General features: G+C 46.0%; 1 protein-coding gene across 1 annotated transcript in view; it reads right to left on the reverse strand.

Annotated features, from left to right (window-relative positions):
• CTNNAL1 (catenin alpha like 1) overlaps positions 1 to 20,033 on the reverse strand; it is a 474,086-nt gene that overhangs the window by 312,610 nt on the left and 141,443 nt on the right. Inside the window, exon 2 of the mRNA XM_082259226.1 lies at positions 483 to 672. Within this exon, the coding sequence (XP_082115352.1) occupies positions 483 to 672 (190 nt within the window). The remainder of the gene's footprint in view (positions 1 to 482; positions 673 to 20,033) is intronic.

Here is a 20,033-nt window from a genome sequence, read left to right on the forward strand (position 1 = left end):
TGGCTTACGATCACAATTAGAAGGATCAGGGAGTGGCTGAAGAAGCGGGAACATGTAACATGTTCCCAAATGTGAACTTCTATTTTAAGTCAGAAGGGCTGCACAGTCTGCACAAATTGTATGTATGCCTTGTATGTACCCAATTACTGAGTTGCTACTAAAATTGCGCCACTCAACCAAAACCAAAAAACTGGGAAAACATGCTAAATGTGATAGGATCTTGATAGTATGATAAAAAGTGGCACATTAGGAACCAAATGGCAAATCCAGTTTATAAAGAAATCAGGCATTCAAATGACATTTAGCAGCTCTCTATACTTTTGTACTCTTCACACAGAACTGGTTTGGTCTGAGGATTACGACAGTATTTTCTGCTACCATCCCAACACCATAGTCCAAAACGTACATGTTGCCTTTACAGGCTGCCTCCTAGAATCAAATATACAAACAGAGCTATGGGCATAGGGTCATTGTGATCTTACCTGCTCTCCTAGCCTCACTGCAGGCAAAACCCATTTCTTCTTTGAGCTCTCGATTCTCATTTGCTATGGTTTCTCCAACAGTCACAAACCTCGCTACAGCCTGGTTCACAGCCTGGCCAACACGCTGAATTGCCTGCAGTGTCTTTTCTGATTTCTTTGGTTTTTCTTTGTGGTTTATCAGTGTTGTTATCTAAAAAGGCAATATAAAGAAAAGGTGACGATCTTGCAACTTATCAAAGTACACACTTGAGTAAAACATGTGTGAACAGGCTGACAATGACTCTTGATTCAAACTTTGCCTATAAGTAGATATACTTACTTGAACAAATTACACATACATTTGACCTATGTATTCATTCTTATAATCTTAATTCATGAAAATGCTTATTTGTCGTATTGAACCAGTGCACCCATACATTTATCTCTCCTTTAAATCCAATAAATTAAAATCAGGTGTCCCAGATTAGGAACCAGTGATTACAACCCTAGGAAATATGCATATCTAGAGCCTAGTGTTCTCTTTACTACTGATGTGTGTGGAGTTATTTCACAATCAAAAGGGCTCTCTTAAGCCCCATACAAATGGGCCGAAAGTCGGCCGTCAACCGTGTGCGGGGCAATAAAAGATAAGGTGCGGCGCTAAAAGAAAATGTGACAATGTTATCATATAAGAGATAGAAATGATAAAACCCTTGTTATAACTACACAGTGTTGATCCAAATCCACATGAATGGAGACGTAAAAATAAATGCAAATGTGCACAAATAAAACAATAATGAAATAAAGTCCACAATAATGAAAAAAACAGTAATCTTCAAAGACATTCTCCTCTGTGCACTGTGATCCATAAACAAGCAGGTGTTACAAATTGTTATACTGGACCGAGTTAGCAGCAAAGAGAGATCTTTGAACCACAAGCCAGACAGAATAATGGAGTGCTCTCATAGTACAGTACACTAAAAACTTTTTTTTGACAAGGTAAGATTGAATCATTTACAAGAGCCATGGATAACAGAGGCTCAACGGGTACAAGACAACGCTCCTATGGGCTTCCCATAAAAACAAACCAGCCAATCATGGATGGACAAAAGTGATGACGTCACTGTCATAGGCCCCCACCCTAAGTGTTTCGTCAGATAGGACGTCGTCTGGGGATTGACTGACCCATGACCTTCATTCCCTGTGTTTTTTCTGATCACCTATAACTTAGTGGTCACTATAATCTGGTAAGCAGCTCCAATACTATGTCTAGTACTATGTCTATCAAGCATCACAATTTCTTAAACCTGCTTGTTTATAGATCACGGTGCACAGAGGAGAAGGTCTTTGAAGATTTCTGTGTTTGGTTTTGTTATATAGTTACATAGTAGTTAAAGGTTGAATAAAGACAATAGTCCATCCAATCCAACCTGTGTCGGCATGCATGGACGTATTCATTTCCCATATCCCCGAATTTTTTTATCCTTGAGATGTACGTCCAAGAGTCTTTTAAAAGTAGCCATACTCCCTGCAGTAACTACCATTTGTGGTAGATAATTCCACAGTCTTGTAGCCCTTACTGTAAAGAACCCCCTGCGTAGTCGGAAGTTAAATCACTTCTCCTCTAATCTCATTGTATGTCCTTGTGTCATCATACATTCTTTGCGACTGAATAGTTTTTTTTCTATGTTGATATCACCATTGAGGTATTTATAAATTAATATCATGTCCCCTCTCAGGCGTCTCTTCTCCAGAGAAAATAAATCAAGTGCTTGTAAGGGCTCTTCATAATTTAGGTCCTCCAATCCCCTAATCAGTTTAGTTGCCCTTCTCTGGACTCTTTCCAGTTCCAACACATCCCTTCTGAGGACTGGCGACCAGAACTGGACCGAATACTCCAGATGCGCTCAGACCAGAGTTTTATAAAGTGGCAGGATTATAGTTTTGTCTCTGGAAAACATCCCCTTCCTTATGCATGCCAATATTCTGCCAGCTTTGGCAGCTGCAGCTTGACATTGCATGCTATTGTTAAGTCTATCTTCTACTAAGACTCCCAGATCTTTCTCCATTTTTGATTCCCCCAGAAGTCCCCCCCCCCCCCAAGGTGTATTGTGCCTTTATGTTTTTTGTCCCTAAATGCAAAACCTTACACTTTTCTACATTAAACCTCATTTGCCATATAGTTGCCCACTCTGCGATTTTTTTTAGGTCGCTCTGTAGAATTCCTGCCTCGCTATGTGATGGTATTGCCCTGCTCAATTTAGTGTCATCTGCAAAAACTGATATTGAGCTACTGATCCCATCCTCAATGCTATTTATAAATAAATTGAACAAGATTGGTCCCAGGACTGAGCCTTGGGGGACCCCACTTTCCACCCCAGTCCAGTCTTTAACCAGTTCTGTATCCAAGAGCAGACCTTGCGGTCAATGCCTGCAGACCTTATATTTTGAGCGTTTGTGGGGGACTTTATCAAATGCCCTAGCAAAGTCCAGGTACACCACATCCACAGGTCTCCCCCTATCTAGCTCGCAGCTCACCTCCTCGTAGAATGTTAATAGATTGGTTTGACAAGAACGCCCTTTTGTAAACCCGTGCTGATTACTGCTGATGATGTTGTTGTCTTTGACAAACTCTTGGATATAGTCCCTTATCATCCCTCTTCAGAAGTTTACATACTATCGATGTCAGGCTGACCAGCCTATAATTTCCCGGGACATGCCTCTGCCCTTTTTTGAAGGTATCACGTTAGCTTTTCTGCAATCTCCTGGTACATTTCCTGTCATAATACTGTCAGCAAAGATTAGGAACAGTGGTCTAGATATAACCTTACTGAGTTCTTTGAGTACTCTCGGATGTACGCCATCCAGGCTTGGCGATTTACTAGTCTTAATTTTATCCAGCCTTTTCCAGATTTCCCCCTCTGTTAGACATAGCGGCAAGTCCAGTGCAGTACTGCTACCCATACAGTCATGGTCAGTGTACCCCTCCTTTTCCTGTGTAAAAACTGAGGAGAAGAAAGCATTTAGCACAGCTGCCTTCTCTGCGTCCTATATAACCATCCTCCCCTCATCGTTCATTATGTGTGCAACCTGCTCTGTCTGCCTTCTTTTGCGGTTAATGTATTTAAATAATTTTTTGTGTTCTTTTTGCTATCCTCCGCTGTTTGTCTCGAAGTTAATTTTGGCCTTTCTGATTTCATATTTACATTTCTTATTTGATTCCTTGTAATGCTGAAAAGCCGATACTGTCCCCTCCGATTTATATTTCTTGAACGCCATTTTTTTCCCCCCCAATACGTTTTTTCACATTACGATTTAGCCAGCCAGGTTTGGCTTTTGCTCTTCTAAATGTCCTGTCCTGTCCTTCCTATACACAGAATACCCTTTGAATATTTGCCAGCCAGTTGTGTGAGGGGTTAAACCAAGTTTCAGTTATTTCCACCAGGTCTATGTCCTCCTCATGTAATAAGAGCTCCAATTCATCCATTTTATTCACAAGGCTCCTGGCATTTGCATATACCCCTCTTAGTTTTGTGGAAGTGGATAGTGAATATTGCTTTATTTTTTTCTTGTTTGGCATGGTGTTTGTCCACATGGCCCCCCCAATTGTAGACATTATGGACCTACTGTCGCTGTTGCCCTCAACGATAACTTCTGTCATTTGCTCCCACCTGACGCTACCTCTGTACCCTCCCCCCTCCCCCAACTCCTAGTTTAAAAGCCCCTCCAACCTAGTGGCCATCTTTCTCCCCAATAGAGCTGTACTGTCCCCATTAAGGTGCAGCCCGTCCTTAGTAAAGAGCCAGTAGCCAACTGAAAAGTTAGCCCAGTTCTCCAGGAACCTGAACCCCTCTTTCCTACACCAGTTCCTCAGCCACTTGTTAAGTTCCCCAATCTCCTTCTGCCTCTCCTGTGTGGCTCGAGGAACAGGCAGTATTTCACAGAAAACCACCTTGGAGGTCCTATTCCTCAATCTATTTCCTAAGTCCCTGAAATCATTTTTTAAGGATCCTCCACCTTCCTCTTACTTGGTCATTAGTACCAACATGCACCATGACCGCTGGGTCCTCCCCAGCCCCGCCCAATATTCTGTCTACTCGATTCGCGATGTGCCGAACTCAAGCGCCTGGTAAACAACATACTGTTCGATCGTTTTGACAGATTGCCCTCTCTGTCTTCTTGATAATTGAGTCCCCCACTACCACAACCTGTCTAAACTTTCCTGAGTCTCTCCCACCTCCTTCCTGGAGCAACCGCTCCCCTGACAGCTGGGGGAGGGCTCCTGCTCCAGCACTGCCGCCTCTGAGCTGATATCGCCCTCAACATGAAACTTGGAATATTTGTTGGGGTGTACTAACTCCGGACTGGCCTCCCTGGCACTCTTCCCTCTACCCTTCCTAACGGTCACCCAACTGCCTACCTCTGATGCCTTCGTCTCCATCCTCCTCTATGCCGGCCCCTACCAGCACCTGATGGGTAATGTCCAAGCTTCTTTCCAGGTTGTTGATACTACGCAGTGTTGCTACCTTTCTCTCTGGATCCAGGACCTGGGCTTCCAGAGAAACAAGTCGCTCACATCTTGCACAGCGGTATTCGCCCTCAATTGGTTTATCAAGGAACGTATGTATGCAGCAAGAATTGCACTGAGTGGCATCCCCAATCCTGTCGGACATTATTACCCTCTACTCTATGGGGATAATTTGTATAACGACCTGCTATTCCTTACCTACTCTAACTATCTTCCCTGGTCAACTTGTAGGTTACTCCCCAGTCGCTAAGGGTACTCCCCAGTCGCTAAGGGTACTCTCCAGTCGCTAACCTCACACCCAGTCACCCAGATGCTCCTGGTCCCAGTCGCAAGATACTCAGTCGCATGGTACTCCTAGTTACCTAATCACCAGTCGCAACAGTTGCTCCCAGACGCTTATGTTACTTCTAGTCGCTAAGGTTACACCAAGTTGCTAAGGTTACTCCCGGTCGCTAAGCCCAGTACAGAGATGCACGGAACACCTGTGCGGGTAAACATGGCCCTCCACGGGCATACACTTTATGGCACATGTGAACGATGCTTTAGTAGTAATTTAGCAGGAATTTTGCAAGTTATGTTGTGTTTACATGCACTATTAACGATTTTAGTGTATTTTTAGTGAAAATAGCGATATATTGCTAATATATATATATATATATATATATATATATATATATATATATATATATATATATATATATATATATATATATATATATATATATATATATATATAATAAATAGCAAATATCGTGGGGCCCAAAAAAATCAGTAGCACTTTTTTATTATTCTACAGGTCATGTGCTTTCAGAAAAGGTCTGGTTTGAGGGCCAGTTCACACACTGGTGCGATGCCAGACATTGCATTGCTTTGTAGATCACATGCAGTGTCTATGCGATGCGAATTCAGCCACACAAACTGTATGGCTGAATTTGCTTTGCATTAGGACAAAACTCACGCAGGACTCTTTTTGTCAGCACCAGAATTGGATCGCATGGGTGTTCACACCCATGCAATTGATTCCTGTCCTAAATCACAGTTTGCACTGCGATCTGCAAACCGAACAAGGGGTTTCATCAACTTTGTATCGACACCCGCAGCAGTTCGCAGAGGCAGTGTGAACTGCCGGCGATTCAGGTGCGCACTGGATTCGCAGGGTTTCCCACATCGCACCAGTGTGAACCGTGCTTGAGGGGACTTTTCAAATTCTGAAAGCTGGAAGTAAAAATGGTAACCTCTGTATTTTTAGAGTAAATGGTACAATTTAAAATGTACAAATATTTGTTATTAACTCAACACAGTTTTAACTTTTATAATTAGTAGGAATTTTGTACATTTTGCCATGTATGAATCCACTATAAATGATTTTAGTGTATTAGCGAAAATATTGGTTTGAGAAACATTTGCGCATAGATGGTGGTGCCTTAAAAATCAGTAGCACCTTCTTTTTATTCTACTTGCCATGTGCTTTCAGAAAATATATGGTTTGGGGGGTCTTTAACAAACTCTGAAAGCTGTAAGTGAAAAAGGAAAACCTCCAGATTGAGAGAAATTTTTGCGCCCAACCCATTTTCACGATTTCTCAAAAAGGTGCAATTTAAAATGTACAAACTTTTGTTATTAACTCAATACAGGTTAAGCTTCTATTTAAAAGGAACTTAGCAGGGATGTTGTAAAATTTGCTGTGTTTGTATCTGCTAATAATGATTTTAGTGCATTTTTAAAGGAACATTTTGATTTTGGCAAATATTGCGGGGGCCTTAAAAATCAATAGCACATACTGGTCCTATGCTTTCAGAAAATATATGGTTTGGGGGGTCTTTAACAAACCCTGAAAGCTGTAAGGGAACAAAGTAAACCTTTAGACTTTTAGGGAAATGTGTTTTTTTACATTTTTGCGTACGTTCATTTTTCACCATTTTGCAAAAAGGCGTAATTTAAAAAATTACAAATATTTGTTAATAACTCAATATGGGTTAAGCTTTGATATTTAGTAGGAATTTAGCAGGAATTTTGTGAAATTTGCTGTGTTTATATCTGCAAAATATGAATTTTTAGAGAATATATAGTTTTGATAAACATTTGCACAAATTTCGCACAGCGTTTTAAATCAGTAGCACCTTCTTTTTATTCTACAGGGCATGTGCATTCGGAAAATATATGATTGGGGGGTCTTAAACTCTGAAAGCTGTAAGGGAACAACAAAAACCGCTAGACTGAGTAATTTGGATATTTCCATCTTTGCGTATGTACGATTTTCACCATTTCGTAAAAAGGTGCAATCTAAAATTTACAAATGATGGTTATTTGTAAACTCAATACAGGTTAGCTTTTATATTTAGTAGGAATTTGTAAAATGTGATTTTATCTGCTAATAATGATTTTAGTGTATTTTTAGCAAAAAAATGGATTTTTGTAAAATCTTACCGTAAAATCCTTTTCTCTTAAGCTCATTGACAGACGTAGTCCTCCTTGATTAATATCAACTCGGGTTATACTGCCCTCTACAGGAGTAGGACTAGACAGGAAAGAAAACGTTCTGGCCACACCCTAGGGGCAGTCCCAGAGGGTATATCCTCTCACTTCCTGCTACAGCAAATCAGTTATGTCACAAAGCAGTATTTAGAGAATTTAACCCAACCCAACTCAAAAACAGAGGGGCGGGTACTACGTCTGTCAATGAGCTTAAGAGAAAAGGATTTTACGGTAAGATTTTACAAAAATCAATTTTTCTCTGTCGCTCATTGACACACGTAGTCCTCCTTGATTAATATCAACTCGGGACGTCCCAAAGCAGTGCCACAAATGAGGGGTGGGATAACAGAAATCAAAATCCAGAAGGCCCAACCGAAGCCAACCAGAAGCATCAAGGACTCATCGAGCAAAAAGATGAGACCTAAGTGAAAAAACCCAACAAACCCTCGAGGTACACCAACGCTCTCCTCAAATTGCGGCCTGCAAAACCTTGCGGGCAAATGAGGCATCCGCCGATGCCATCACATCAACTTTATAAAATTTTGTAAAGGTATGAACCGACGATCAAGTAATCGCCTTGAAAACCTGGACCCCTGACGCCTGTGGTGGAAGGCCCAGGAAACACTAAGCGCCCGAATAGAGTGCGCCTTAACAGGGAACGGAGGATTCCGACCCTTAAATAGAATAAGCCTGTACCACCGTCTATCTAATCCATTTGGAGATAGTCGCGGCAGATGCAGGCAACCCCTTTCTGGGGCCATCCGTGATCCCAAAAAGTGAATCCGTTTTACGGAACGATTCCGTAGTCTTCAGGTATACCCTGATTGCCCGAACTACATCCAAGGAATGCAACGCACATTCCTGAGGATGATTGGGCTTAGGACCCAAGGAAGGTAGCACAATATCTTCATTCAGATGAAACTCTGAAACCACCTTAGGAAGAAAGGATGGCTTCGGATGAAGAACTACCTTATCCCTATGAACCACTAGATATGGGGAATGGCATGATAGCCAGTTCTGACACCCTGCGTGCAGAAGTGATAGCCACCAAGAAGGCCACCTTCTGGGATAATGTAAGCAAGGGAATCTCCCTGATATTTTCAAAGGGAGGTTTCTGCAGAACCGACAAAACCAAATAAAGATCCCAGGGCGGTAAGGGCACGCGGACTGGCGGAGCCAAGTGCCGCACCCCCTGGATGAAATTCCGCACCAAGGAATGAGTAGCCAAAGGCTTCTGAAAGAAGATTGCTAATGCTGAAACCTGACCCTTGATAGTGCTCAAGGATAGTTTCTGCTCAACCCCCTTTTGCAGAAAAGCCAAGATTCGGGTCACCGAATAGGTACGTGGGGGAAATCCCAAAGATTCACACCACGCGATATAAGTCTTCCATGTGCGATAATAGACTTTGCTGGAAGTCGCTTTCCTTGCTTTAATTAGAGTAGGAATAACTGAAGCTGACACCCTCTGTCCTTCAGTACCTGGGTCTCAATGGCCAGGCCATTAAAACCAGCGACTGTAAAGCACGATGGAAGATCGGTCCTTGAGACCGCAGATCCTCCCTGAGAGGAAGTCTCCAAGGAGCGTTCGCGACTAGCATGTCCAAGTCGGCCTGACCGGCTTGACGAGGCTAGCCTAGAATTTCCAGGATAACTGGAGTTCCCTCCATCTCTATCCTGCAGAGAAATCTCAGCAGCAATCTGAGAGGAGGGAAGACATAGTAGCTGACACTGCCTTTACAGGCCGTTCAGCGCGTCTGCTGCGGGCGCGCGTTACCAACCTCTGCGCCTTCCTGTTGAGCCGATATGCCAACAGATCCACCTCAGGGATGCTCTGATGAAGACACAGATGGTGAAATCCTTGGTGATCGACCTAAGTCATCACCCTGATATTGTCTGACTGGATCCGAACCAGGCTGCCCTAGAGCTGCTTGGTCCAGGCAATCCGACAAAGTCTGATCGCTCTCTGTTCCCACACATTTATCAGAAACTTGATTCCTATCAGGAGTGATGATTTCTCCTGGTTGAGCATTAGAGACCGAAGTCTCCAGACTAGAGGCTCCTTGGTCCGCTTGCTCAACCGGATCCGATTCCTGGAGGGAACTGAGAATGATCTTTGGAAAAAGGTAAAGAAAATGATCTGTTCAGGGAACGGGAACTACCGCTCCCTGTAGCACCTAAATGTTGGAAGGGAAGAATCGCACCGGTAGCAGTGATCGACACTCAATCTTGTATCCTGATCGTATGATCTCCTGAACCCCTTAGTCCGGGATACAGGAAAGCCCTAGATCTGAACACCGGTGAAGACGTCCCCCCACCCCTAAGCCGGGTGGGGGCGCACCTTCAGGCTGTATTAGCCTTAACTTCAGGTTTGGCTGAGTGGGCCTTTTGTTTGCCCGACCAGCGCCTCTTGAACCCTCCTAGAGGGGCTTTGCCTTTCCCGCTCGCCCCAGCGGAGCGAACGAACCCTTTATGAGCGGCAAAGAAAGGTCCACGCTTGTTACAAGGTCCTTTAGCTTTAGCAGCCTGCGGCAAAAAAGTGCTCTTGCCCCCAGTGACATCCCTAATGATCTCATCTAGGGTGGCCCCAAATAGGCGATTCCCCTGAAAGGGGAGATTCGCCAAGGCTTTTTTGGAACCTAGATCCGCTGACCAGCATTTTAACCACAGCACACGTCTGAGGACTACCGCTGACATCGATGCATGCCCTAACAAGGGGGTGGCATCCAGGGCTGCGTCACAGACGAACTGCAGTCCTTGTATAATTTGTTCCATCAAATCAGATGCTGCCTGGGGGATACCTTTCCCCTTTAGGTCATGGCGTAACAATTTTGCCCATTCCGTTAATGTTTGTGAAACTAAACCAATGACAATCACTGATCTAAAGGCTGACCCTATCAGGGAAAAAATAGTGCGGGACTCCGCTTCCATCTTCCGATCCACCGGATCCTTAAAGGAAGGAGCGTCCTCCAACGGGATAACAGTGGCTTTATTCAGTCTGGAAATAGGTGGATCCACCACTGGTGGTACCGTCCATTTCTTAATGAGGGATTCCTCAAACGGATAGCGTCTAGCAATGCGCTTGGAAACAGTAAGGGTATGTTTTGGATGATCCCATTCCTCTTTAATTTTATTACCAAAACATTTGGGTAAGGGAAAAACCTTCGCTGTCTTGGTAGGTTTACTAGTACCAAAGGGAATATCCATCTCGGTTACCTCTGCCGGTAAAACCTCCAGTCTTAAGGTTTCCCGGACCGACACAACTAGTGCGTCCACCAATGCTTCTTCTTGTGCTATGGCGGAGGTAGAACTGTCCCCCTCACTATCTGAGGGAACTTTACCTGAGACAACAGCCCCTGCAGAGGGACCTGCAGCTGCAATGACCATCTCAGAATCTGAATATGAAGTATCAGATGAAATAGGGGTAGGCGGGGGTCGCTTTCTTGACCCCCGTCCCTGACAGGCCATCTCCACCCGGGATACCAAGGACTCCAAAACTGCTGTAAATGCATCAATATTCTGTGAACTGGAGGGTCCTGCGGGCCCTTCGAGGGGATCAGGTGGGGGTACCTGTGTGGCAGGGTCCATGATTATTCCAGACACTTGCCGGAAAAAAATAATTTGCAAAAAAAAATAATTTATTTATTTTTTTCTTTAGACCCCCAGCGCCACAGCGCCCCTCAGTGTTACCTGCTTAGGACCCCTACAGAGAGAGAGAGAGACCCCAAGGCTCACCACTTGATGCTCAGAAGTTTCAATACAACCTGTTCCAGCACTGTCTATTACAGACAGGAAGTCTTTGGCTTGCTTTCCCGGGTGAAAGGAGGCGGCTCCGCCCCTTTACACGCCTTCCGGCGCCTCCCCATAGCTCCTCGAGGTGTTTGGTCACCTCAAACATGGCCGCCCCCATGCTGGAGACACGAGGCTACGCCAATATGGCGGCCTCGTGCGATCTGCAAGACAATGGCGGCGGCCTGTGTAGGATAGCGGCGGCTAGCAGCGGCGTGCGGGATGTATGTATTCGGCCTGCGGGAGTGCCTCGGCCCCACAAACTTCACCATGAATGGTGATAAGCCTGGCCGGCGGTACAGGAGCCTGGCGGGCCGCATGCGGTCCGTGGGCCGTCGGACTCTACAGGAGTAGGCTGTGCAGCCCGTGGAAGTGACCGGTTGCTGGAGGAATGGCGATCTGGACTGCAGTAACTTAGGCATAGGCATCGGCCTGTGTACACACTCTGACAGGTAGGATACCTTTTACTTCAATAGTAATGCCTTTTAGTACTGCCACTGACTTCAGTCACCCTTACAGTCTTACAATGACTTTAGATAGTCAGCTCCCAAACCAAGCCTCCTGGTTTCTATTCACAAAAAATCACACTCAAATTGGGGGATCTGTGACCTGTTATAGGATAGAGGGGCCCGCGTCCACCACAAACCCGACAGGGGGAGAGGGGGAACATTCTACTCACCATACCGGAACCAGGCGGGCGCCAACTCCTGACAGAACCCCTCTCCACCGGGGTGGGGGGGCTGTCGACCAATACGGACGCCGTGACTCTGTTGGTCATTGGCGTCCAGGCGAGAGGTTTAACTCGCAGGGTCAGTCCCCGTCCAGTGGGACTATGTCGCGGCCGACCCAGCGCGGAGCTAGGGCCTGCACGCGCTCGTAGGCTGAACTGGGGTGACCACTGGATCTAAACATCCAGCCCGTCGCCCAGCTCCAGCGTGCTTGCTTGAAGATCTCACAGGAACACTGGAGAAAAAAGCTGTCTAAAAAAAATCTAAGAAAGAAATCCTGCCAGGACCGAAGATCCTAGCAAGGCATCTAGGTCCTTACTCCTAACTAGACAGAAAAAAAACTGATTTGCTGTAGCAGGAAGTGAGAGGATATACCCTCTGGGATTGCCCCTAGGGTGTGGCCAGAACGTTTTCTTTCCTGTCTAGTCCTACTCCTGTAGAGGGCAGTATAACCCGAGTTGATATTAATCAAGGAGGACTACGTCTGTCAATGAGCGACAGAGAAATATTGTTTTGATAAACATTGCAGGTGCGATGCTTTGCACTCTTCTAGTAAAAAATAAATAAATAATAACAAAATTGAACACATTCTATCTCCAAAAAGATACAAAAGTGAACTTATTCTTTAATTTTGCATCAAGTAAAAGTGCGCTAAATGAGAATATGAGGCTATTTGTCCAAGAGTTGAAGTTGAACCCAAAGAGGGATCTTGCAACATAAGAATCCAAAGCAGACTAACAAATCCACCATTGTATGGCTCAAAAAAAATGGAGAGTTATAGGCTGGCCCAGTCAAAGTCCTGATTTAAATCCCAGCAAATTGCGGGAAGATTTCAAACTGGCAGTTCATGCAAGGAAACCAATAAACAACTAAAAGTAATCTTGGATGGGAATGGGGGAATGGTCAAAGGTCTGAGACTGGTAGGCAGTTCTGCAACACAGGTACTAAAAGTCATTTATGCTAAAAGGGGCAAGACCAGTGAGATCTGCACTGCAATAGATTCATTGGAGCACAGCCATCTAGAGTTTTAGATCCCGGATCTCTCATTAAAGAGAGCCTGTCACCAACAAATCACCACATCTGTCCCATATGAAGAAAAAAAAAAAATTAGAACCAACAATTTTATCCTCTAGGGTAGGCATGTCCAACCCGCGTCCCGAATGCGGCCCGGAACCGCAGGCAATGAGGCCCACCGGCCTGCGGAACACCAGACAGTCTGCCGCCTTTGGTGGCGGCTCACGGACACCCGCAAGTGCCGTGCGATCTCCGGCTGCCGTTGGAGACTTATGGGCCATACACACTATAAGATTTTCTGAAGACTTTTTCCTTTAATCTCAGAAGAAGTGAACCTCTGTATACCGATTCCATTTCATTTGATCATCCTCTAGTTGTGTTAAATTAGTGCGGGGGGGCACGGCGGCGTTTTATTACTTATATACCTTAATTATAGTATATATTTTATATGCGGCCCGAGAAAGTTTCTCTACACTCAATGTGGCCCAGAGAAGCCAAAGGGTTGGACACCCAGGCTCTAGGGTTTCTGCTTTCAGAAAATGTATGTTCTGGAGGTTTTATCTACCAGATTTTCTTGCTTCCCCCTATATCTCCCCTTTTTTTCCTAGATATGCACCTTCTCTACTATAACCAGGGTTGCTATTAGAAATCACGGGGTCCAGTACAGTCTGACAGGCCCCCTCCCCCCCTTGCTGGCTGAAAATGACTGAGGACATACATTTATCCATCTTTCTTTGGAACCTCAGCAGCACAGATTAGGAAAGGCTCGGAGGCTTACTTCTCATTCACAAACTGAAGCATAGTAAACAGTCTACCATGCTTCAGTGATGAATGGACAGGGGAGTGATTGGTACCGATCGATCACTGTGTTCGTTCAGGAAAGGAAGCAGCCAGTAAATAATATATTTACCAGACCCCTTCCCCCACTCTCTATCCTGAAATATCTCCATTTGTGCTTGCAGTATTTGCCAGCAGGAGAGAAGCCGAAAATGCTGTGGGTGAAAGGGGCAAAGGGGGGGGGGGCCGGAAAGCAGATGAAAGGGATGTAAGTGCTAGAACCAATCACCCTGCAGTGCAGCCGAAGGGGGAAGAGGAAGAGAAGTTAGCAGCCCTGCAGGGGGAGGCAGAAGAGAAACGGTAGCTGCAATAAGACAGTACAGCTGGCCCTTCTGCTCAGTAGGTGCCTGGGCCCCCCTTTTAAATTGATGGTGCCTACAGGAGGCCTGGTTGTATTGCCTTATCAGCAGCCCTGACTAGAACCTTTCCATCCCTGCTTCTTTTATTGTACACATTTGTCAGGGATAAATTATGACCTTGGGATAGGATACCTATCCTATTTAGCAAAGTTATAACTACATATCCCATAGTTACATAGTTAGTGAGGTTGAAAAAAGACATCAGTCCATCCAGTTCAACCTATGATGTGTGTGTGTTTGCTTTTAACCGTACATTGTGTACCCCTGTATGTTGTGGTCTCTAAGGTGCCCATCTAATAGTTTTTTGAAACTATCAATGCTCCCTGCTAATACGACTGCTTGTGGAAGAGAATTCCACATCCTTACCGCTCTTACAGTGAAGAACCCCTTACGCACTTTAAGGTTAAACCGCCTTTCCTCAAGTTTTAGTGAGTGGCCACGTGTCTTATTGTATTCCCTTACTCTGAATAGTTTGTTCCTTATGCTTGGGTCGCCAGTACAGTATTTGTACATTGATATCATACCCCCCCAATCGTCTCTTCTCCAGAGAGAATAAGTTCAGTGCTTGTAGTCTTTCCTAATAGCTGATGTCCTCCATTCCCCTAATTATTTTTGTTGCCCTTCTCTGGACTTTCTCCAGTTCCAGCACATCCTTCCTGAGGACCGGTGCCCAGAACTGGACAGCATACTCCAGATGTGGCCGGACCAGAGTCTTGTAGAGCGGGAGAATAATCTCTTTATTTCTGGAGTGAATCCCCTTTTTTATACAACCCAGTATTCTGTTGGCTTTGCTTGCGGCGGCTTGGCATTGCATGCCACTGCCAAGCCTGTTGTCTACCAGTACCCCCAGGTCCCTTTCCATCCTAGACTCACCCAGAGGTTCCCCCCCTAGTGAGTAGCTTGCTTTCTGGTTTCTGGCCCCCAAGTGCATTACTTTACATTTTTCAACATTAAATCTCATCTGCCATGTAGTTGCCCACCCCGTTATTTTGTTCAGGTCTGCTTGCAAGGTTTCCACATCCTGCATAGAAGATATTGGCAAGCCAAATTTAGTATCATCTGCAAATACTGAGATTGTACTAGATATCCCCTCCTCTAGATCATTTATGAATAAATTAAACAGGATTGGTCCCACGACAGAACCCTGGGGGACCCCACTTTCCACACCCGCCCAATCCGAGTACTCCCCATTAATCTAATGGGGATTCAGAGATTTAAGTCTATCCTATGTGGCTATTTCCTGGCTTCCTAACGCTACCTTCTCACCCTCTGGTATTCCGCTCCACTCACTTGACACTCAGTTGCACAACACTCACAATCTCACAGCCCGGTCAGACGCACAACACTGAGTCGCATCAGCCCGGTCAGACGTACAACACTGAATCGCACAGCCCGGTCAGACGCACGAAACTCAGTCGCACAGCCCGGTCAGACGCACGACACTCAGTCGCACCGCCCGGTCAGACGCACGACACTCAGTCGCACCGCCCGGTCAGACGCACGACACTCAGTCGCACAGCCCGGTCAGACGCACAACACCGAGTCGCACCGCCCGGTCAGACGCACAACACTGAGTCGCACCGCCCGGTCAGTCGCACAACACTGAGTCGCACAGCCCGGTCAGTCGCACAGCCCGGGCAGACGCACAGCCCGGTCAGACGCACAACACTGAGTCGCACAGCCCGGTCAGACGCACAACACTGAGTCGCACAGCCCGGTCAGACGCACAACACTGAGTCGCACAGCCCGGTCAGACGCACAACACTGAGTCGCACAGCCCGGTCACACGCACGACACTGAGTCGCACAGCCCGGTCAGACGCACGACACTGAGTCGCACAGCCCGGTCAGACGCACGACACTCAGTCGCACAGCCCGGTCAGACGCACGACACTCAGTCGCACAGCCCGGTCAGACGCACAACACTGAGTTGCACCGCCCGGTCAGACGCACAACACTGAGTCGCACAGCCTGGTCAGACGCACAACACTGAGTCGCACAGCCTGGTCAGACGCACAACACTGAGTCGCACAGCCCGGTCAGACGCACAACACTAAGGCGCACAGCCCGGTCAGACACACAGCGCTCAGTCGCACAGCCCGGTCAGACGCACAACACTCAGTCACACAGCCCGGTCAGACGCACAACACTCAGTCGCACAGCCCGGTCAGACGCACAACACTAAGTCGCACAGCCCGGTCAGACGCACAGCGCTCAGTCGCACAGCCCGGTCAGACGCACAACACTCAGTCGCACAGACACTCCCAGACACTCAGGTAGTGATAGGTACTCCCAGACACTCAGGTAGTAACAGGTACTCACACACTCACATGCAGTCGGTCACGCACACACTCCTCTCTCTTGCACGCCCTGACAGCCTCTGATCCCGCGCTCTGCTCCTCTGCTCCACAGCACCACCTGCCGGCCAACCAACTTCACTTTTATTCCCAATACTAAAACACCTATGAGCGATGAATATGTTCTTTTGAATTTTTTTATGTTTACCCTCCTACTTTACAATGCACCTTTTAGATTTCAATATAATACAAATACCATGTAAATCTTTACTTTCGTCTAAATATGTGCACTTTAGTGTTTTACCCAGAATCAGGGAATGTCTTCTTGCAATTACAGAAAGGTGCTAAGCTTTCATGCTTCATTAGAAGCTACAGAAGCAATAAAACCTCTACAAAATACGGATATAAACAAGCTTCCTTTGGAAGACAAAGACTCAGATTAAGGAGCCAAGTCTTTCCATCTGACATATATTGCTGTATTTGTAATTGCAGAGTTGAAGCACAGAACATCTATCAGTCCCTTTTATACTTAAGCCTAATCAGCCATTGTGTGGCTAGAAGACAAGAGCAATCATTCCTTGCTTTCATTGCTAGCAGCTTTGCAAATTTTATTTTATTCACATCACTCTGTGGGAATTCTGGAAAACGTGTATTTGGTACACCACTGCTTGGAGTAGTCTGACAAGTTCAATTAAATTAGTTGCAGTTTTCAAAGTATAATCAATCCTATGGAAAAAATGATTTCCTACTCATTCATAAAAGGATAGTTTCGCCAGTTAAAAGAAAATATATATATATATATATTTTTTTTTTTTTTTACAAATAATAGAAGATGCATTCCAACTATTCCAAATAACCTTTAATTCTGATCTTCATGCCTATAAAGCTGGATACACACCATACAATTGTCTGTAGATTTTATCTTTTAGGCTCCTTTCACACGAGCAGGGCACCCGACAGTCCGTTCTGCTCAGCAGGGGATCGATATGCCGATACCCGCTGAGCAGACGGCGGACAGCTTCGTCTCTGCTCTGTGTGCAGAGATGGAGCTGTCAGATCCCCGCTGTCCTCTATGGGGAGATCGGATGAGGTTCTCATCCAATCTGACAGACAGATGGAAAAAAGGGTTTCCATCCGTCCAGATTTCACGGACAGGATCGGATCAGATAGCAGTGGGTGTCAGCGGAGATGTCTCCGCTGACACCCGCTGCCCTATAGGGATGCATGGAGCAACCAATCAGGTCCGCCTGAAAAACTGACAGGCGGATCGGATCGCCCATGTGAAAGGGGCCTAAGATTTACCAAAACCATATAATATGGAGGTCAAACCTATACACTTTCAACTTGTATGCAACCCGGCAGGCCCTTGCACTACATAGTTGAAAGGAAATCTAACAACTAAAGTTGTATAGTGTGTATCCAGCTTAAGTAAACATACATTTACAAGCGACTGCACAGTTTCGGACATGCATATGTCCCTCATCAAGCTGCATGTATAGCACTGATCCTCAGTACAACATTTTATGGGTCCTTTTACACGGAGCGGACCGTTTTTGGATCCGCTTCAGCACTTTTTCTTTTACAGACACGGATGACACTTGTGTCATCCGGTCCGTATGTCCGTTTATCATCCCATCTGTTTGTGGATGATAAACGGAGATAATGTATGTCAATGAGATTGCGGATGTCAGCGGATGATACCGCTGACATCCGTTTTTGCGTCCGTTCCGTTTTTTTAAAAACGGAAGAAAAATAGGGTTCTGTTCCGTTCCAAAAAACGGAACTGATAGGAAAGGACGCAAATCGGATGTCAGCGGATGGTCATCCGCAATCCCATTGACCTACATTATGCCCGTTTTTCATCCGCACAAAATGGGATGAAAAACGGACATACGGACCACCCATGTGAAAGGACCCTAACTTTTCCCTCAATGGGTCCAGCCTCACATTACACAGGTGTGACTCTCAATCACAATTTCTATTCAAATCCACTTTAACCCATTATTTTCCAACAACCTCAAAACAATCTACAAATTTCCACACCTCCACATAATACCCCCCATAGTTAACTGCAATCATTTATTACTAATCTTCTAGATCAAAACCACATCATTGTTTTGTATGCGGCGGCGGCGGAGGTCAGAACCCGCCTTCCTTAGTGCCTGGAAGAAGAGGAGGAGGACCGTCCGTGCCCAGTGAGGAGGAGGAGACATCCGTCCCAGTGTGTGTGTGTGTGTGTGTGTGTGTGTGTGTGTGTGTGTGTGTGTGTCAGCAGCTGTGAGTAGAGCAGCAGCTGCAAACAGGGGGAAAGCTGTGTGACTGTACTCTGTAAGAAATCAATAGCTGTTTGTCTGTACTGCGACTGACTGCTGTGTGACTGTCTCTGCAACTGAGTACCTGGTAAGTATCCTTGCGACTGGTAAGTATCCTTGCGACTGGTGAGTATCTTTGCGACTGGTGAGTGTCCTTGCGACTGGTGAGTATCCTTGCGACTGGTGAGTATCCTTGCGACTGGTGAGTATCTTGCGACTGGTGAGTGTCCTTGCGACTGGTGAGTGTCCTTGCGACTGGTGAGTGTCCTTGCGACTGGTGAGTATCTTGCGACTGGTGAGTGTCCTTGCGACTGGTGAGTATCCTTGCGACTGGTGAGTATCCTTGCGACTGGTGAGTATCCTTGCGACTGGTGAGTATCCTTGCGACTGGTGAGTGTCCTTGCAACTGGTGAGTATCTTTGCGACTGGTGAGTGTCCTTGCGACTGGTGAGTGTCCTTGCGACTGGTGAGTGTCCTTGCGACTGGTGAGTGTCCTTGCGACTGGTGAGTGTCCTTGCGACTGGTGAGTATCCTTGCGACAGGTGAGTATCCTTGCGACTGGTGAGTATCTTTGCGACTGGTGAGTATCTTTGCGACTGGTGAGTGTCCTTGCGACTGGTGAGTATCCTTGCGACTGGTGAGTATCCTTGCGACTGGTGAGTATCCTTGCGACTGGTGAGTATCCCTGCGACTGGTGAGTATCTTTGCGACTGGTGAGTATCATTGCGACTGGTGAGTATCTTTGCGACTGGTGAGTATCTTTGCGACTGGTGAGTGTCCTTGCGACTGGTGAGTATCTTTGCGACTGGTGAGTATCTTTGCGACTGGTGAGTATCATTGCGACTGGTGAGTATCCTTGCGACTGGTGAGTATCCTTGCGACTGGTGAGTACCTTGTGACGGGTGAGTATCCTTGCAACTGGTGAGTATCCTTGCAACTGGTGAGTATCCTTGCACTGGTGAGTATCCTTGCGACTGGTGAAGTAACTTGCGACTGGTGAGTATCTTGCGACTGGTGAGTATCTTGCGACTGGTGAGTATCTTTGCGACTGGTGAGTGTCCTTGCGACTGGCGAGTATCCTTGCGACTGGTGAGTATCCTTGCGACTGGTGAGTATCCTTGCGACTGGTGAGTATCCTTGCGACTGGTGAGTATCTTTGCGACTGGTGAATATCTTTGCGACTGGTGAGTATCATTGCGACTGGTGAGTAGCTTTGCGACTGGAAGTATCTTTGCGA

Source organism: Pelophylax lessonae (genome assembly GCF_965119305.1).
Source record: "Pelophylax lessonae genome assembly, chromosome: 5".
In the NCBI taxonomy this organism is placed as follows: domain Eukaryota; kingdom Metazoa; phylum Chordata; class Amphibia; order Anura; family Ranidae; genus Pelophylax; species Pelophylax lessonae.